We start from the raw sequence: 3,318 nt of genomic DNA on the forward strand, positions 1-3,318 counted from the left end.
CCCTAGCCCCGCCGCGCTCGGCAGACAGCAGGGACTCGTGCTCAGCGGAGGGCGGCTTGTGCTTGAGGCTGTTCCAGCTGGAGCGGCGGCTGGCCCAGGCCCCGCTGCGGCCCCACGGCCCGTAGTAGGAGCTCCGGGAGCTGGACTGGGAGGAAGCCGCGGGCTCCAGTCAGGCCAGCCCCGCGCCTGCCACATGCCCGCAGCTGTGGCGAGGGCTGCCCGCAATGGCTGAGGTCCTAGGGGCGCCTGCCTCAGCAGGGGGTGATGGGACAGCGGGCCCTGGGCCCCTCCGCACGCTCTAAGGGCTGTGCACATGCAGGTATATGTCCTCCTCGGGAAAGCACAGCACCCAGGATACTCGTTATAGCTACAGGTGAGGACACTGCCTCAGAGAGGGCTACAACGAGCCCGTGGTCACACAGCAGACACACTAGGTTCTGCCTGAGCCCGAAGCTTGGTTCTTCACGCTCACGTTGCTGCTAAGACCTCCCGGTTGTCCATGCCAGGCCCAGGCAGAGTCCTTCACTCATCCATTCCCTGCCAGGTGCCCTTCCAGCACTGGGCACCCAGGGACACACACATGGCCCCTGGCTGGTTTTCAGCATTAAGCCTGAGCACCCTGATGGTGGACACAGCTCCCCAGGGTCCCTCTGCACACCCCAGCAGGGAGCACCCATCGGGGCACCCCACAAAGACTCACCAGGGAGCGCTGGTCGTAGTTCACCCTCCCCAGGGACATGACGCTGCTCTTGCGAGAGCCCAGGGCCACCAGCAGGGGGTCTGGCTGCAGTGAGAGGTGGGGGGCCGGTGCTGCAGCCCCAGCGGGGCCCAGGTGTCCACCAAGTGGGAGGTTGGGGTCCAGGTGCCCATTGGGGGTCATAGGCATTGGACAGAGCTTGGGATCTGCAGGGGTGAGGTAGAGACAGGCAGGGACAGGAGGCAGACAGGACGGGACAGTAGCAAAGGGCGTCATGAGAAAGGCACACGGAGTCTTCTGGGGGGCCCTGTCCTGTCCCTGCAGCTGGCCTGCAGGCTCGCAGCTGTAGCTCTGGACAGCAGGGCCCTTGCCTTGCCTGCCTGGGACTCTCTCTCCATGTCCAGCCCAGCCACCAACACAGGCATGACACAGGGCTTGGGGGGAGGGGTTTGTTCCGAGCTTCCAGGGGGCCAACGGGGGACCCGAGGCTCTTCCCGACAGACCTCGCCTTGTGGAGGGACGAGGGTGGGTGCGCTGCCCTGTGGCAAGAATTCAGGACCATGTGGCTGACTTTGGGGGGTTGGCGATGCTGACTGGAAGCGGCAGACCACAGAGAAGGGGCAGTCCCAGAGCCTGAGCTTCGGGGGAGCCAGAGGCCACGCCCTTCACCCCATCTCCGGCAGGCCGAGCGCCCCGGTGCCCAGTGGAGGCCCGTTTACCTCCGCCGCCGCCGTCTAGGCCCTCCTGAAGTTTGTCAAACTCTTCCATGTTGGACGAGCTCTGGTCCTCGTCCGAGTAGGAGCGGTTGGCGTCGCCCTGGGAGACCACCCCTCATGTCGGAACGAAGGTCAGCTCAGTCTTTCCCTCCCTCCTGACATCTCCAGTGCATGTTTTCACCCGCATTTTACGGATGGGGAAACAGTCTTGGAAAAGGGACGTGAGAAGCCAACGCGGCCCAAAGCCACACACCACATCCGCCTGCCTTGGAGTACCCCGAGTCTTGGAGAATGGGGGTCCGGGGCCCAGAATCCCAGCTCCTGGGGCTTTAGAATCTGAGCTGGCCAGGCCTTGTCCCACAGCTCTGGGGGCCGGGCAGGGTCCCAGACGCAGCCTGGCCTGCTGGCCACATCACCGAAACCCTCCTTTGGGACCTGCTGCCTGTGGACGCCTGGATGCAGCCGCCCCCCCATCCGGTCCCGTCCAGCGCGTGTCGCCCCAGGGGTGTTCTTCTGCCAGGGCTGCAGTCACCTCCGCCTGGAAGCCCTCCACCAGGATGGCCACCAGCAGGTTGAAGAGCACATAGTTGCCAAAGGTCATGAGGGCCACAAAGTAGAGGGAGGCCCACGGGGAAGTGGAGGCCATGCCGTTGTAGAGGACAACATTCCAGTCCTCCTGGGTGAGGATCTGTGGGGGCAGGGGGCTCGGCTCAGTCTCGGGGCACCACGCGTCCCCGCCCCAGACCTGCTGCGGCCGGCCCCACCTGCAGCACCTGTCGCCGCTCCGGCAGCCCGCGAAGCCCGGACTATTATGCTTCGGCTGGGGGCTCACGAGCGCGGCCCCAGCTCGCCCAACCCCCTCCGGAGGCGGAATCACACACTCGCGACACCCTCCCCCGGGCTGCTGCTCCCGCCTGGCTGCCCCACCTCCCCAGCCCCCCAAACCTGGACTGAGCCCACCGCCCTTCGACCCCACCGCCTACAATGTGTGACAGCACCCACATCCGGCCACACCCACGTGGCTCGTGAGAACAGTGTGAGAAGAACGCTGCACTAGAGGCTGGGGTTCGGGGCCTCCCGGGCAGGCACCCTGAAGAGCGACGCCGGGTGTAGGCCCGGGAGAGCCCCCCTGCCCCCCAAGGCTCACCTGGAAGACGGTGACGATGGCCCACAGCAGGGAGTCAAAGTTCTTCCTGTCGGGGACCGTGTCTCCCGTGTCCGTGCGGAGGCTGAATTTGCAGCCGAAGATGTGCATCCCGAGGATGCTGGGGGGGAGCGGGAGGCTCAGGGACCCTCACAGGCCGCGCTCTCACCACCCACCTCATGTCGGCCTCAGAACAATCCGGTAAGACATGGGGAGGGTGTGAGCTGCAATGCTTCCGTTTTGCAGGTGTGACCACTGAGGGTCAGCGCCGCGGGGTACCGGGTGATGCTGGGACTCACACCCCAGTCCAGGGTGTTCCCTGATCTCCACCGGCCACGTGCCCCCAGCTCCTGCCCATGGTGTGGCTCTGGACTGGCAGGGCTCACCTGAAGATGAAGATGAAGAGCATGAGCAGCATGCAGAAGGTGGCCACGTTGTCCATGGTCTTCATGAGCACCACCAGCTGGCGCCGCAGCGCGGGCATGAAGCGCACCAGCTTCAGCACCCGCAGCAGCCGGAAGGTCCGCAGCACTGACAGGCCGCCGTCCGCCTGCCCCACGATCTCCCAGATGCTGCACAGAGCGGGCAGGTGGGTGAGAGGGGAGAGGCAGAGGGGGCCCGTGGGAGGCCAGGAGGAGCGGAGGGCAGAGGAAATGGGAGGGGGGGCAGAGAGGTGCAGAACATTCATCCACCCATCCATCCATCATCCACCCATCCACCATCCACCCACTCATCCATCCACCCATCCACCCACCCACCCA

The 3,318-nt window shown here is 65.5% G+C and overlaps 1 protein-coding gene across 1 annotated transcript in view; it reads right to left on the reverse strand.

The window, feature by feature from the left end:
- Positions 1-3,318, reverse strand: part of CACNA1I (calcium channel, voltage-dependent, T type, alpha 1I subunit) — an 88,168-nt gene that overhangs the window by 19,956 nt on the left and 64,894 nt on the right. Inside the window, exons 12-17 of the mRNA XM_012735118.1 lie at positions 2,944-3,129; positions 2,561-2,678; positions 1,946-2,101; positions 1,417-1,513; positions 701-903; positions 8-145 (exon numbers count right to left, since the gene is read on the reverse strand). Coding sequence (XP_012590572.1) covers positions 8-145; positions 701-903; positions 1,417-1,513; positions 1,946-2,101; positions 2,561-2,678; positions 2,944-3,129 — 898 coding nt within the window. The remainder of the gene's footprint in view (positions 1-7; positions 146-700; positions 904-1,416; positions 1,514-1,945; positions 2,102-2,560; positions 2,679-2,943; positions 3,130-3,318) is intronic.

The sequence above is a fragment of the Condylura cristata genome, unplaced genomic scaffold (assembly GCF_000260355.1).
Source record: "Condylura cristata isolate star-nosed mole 26May11 unplaced genomic scaffold, ConCri1.0 scaffold00004, whole genome shotgun sequence".
Classification (NCBI taxonomy): domain Eukaryota; kingdom Metazoa; phylum Chordata; class Mammalia; order Eulipotyphla; family Talpidae; genus Condylura; species Condylura cristata.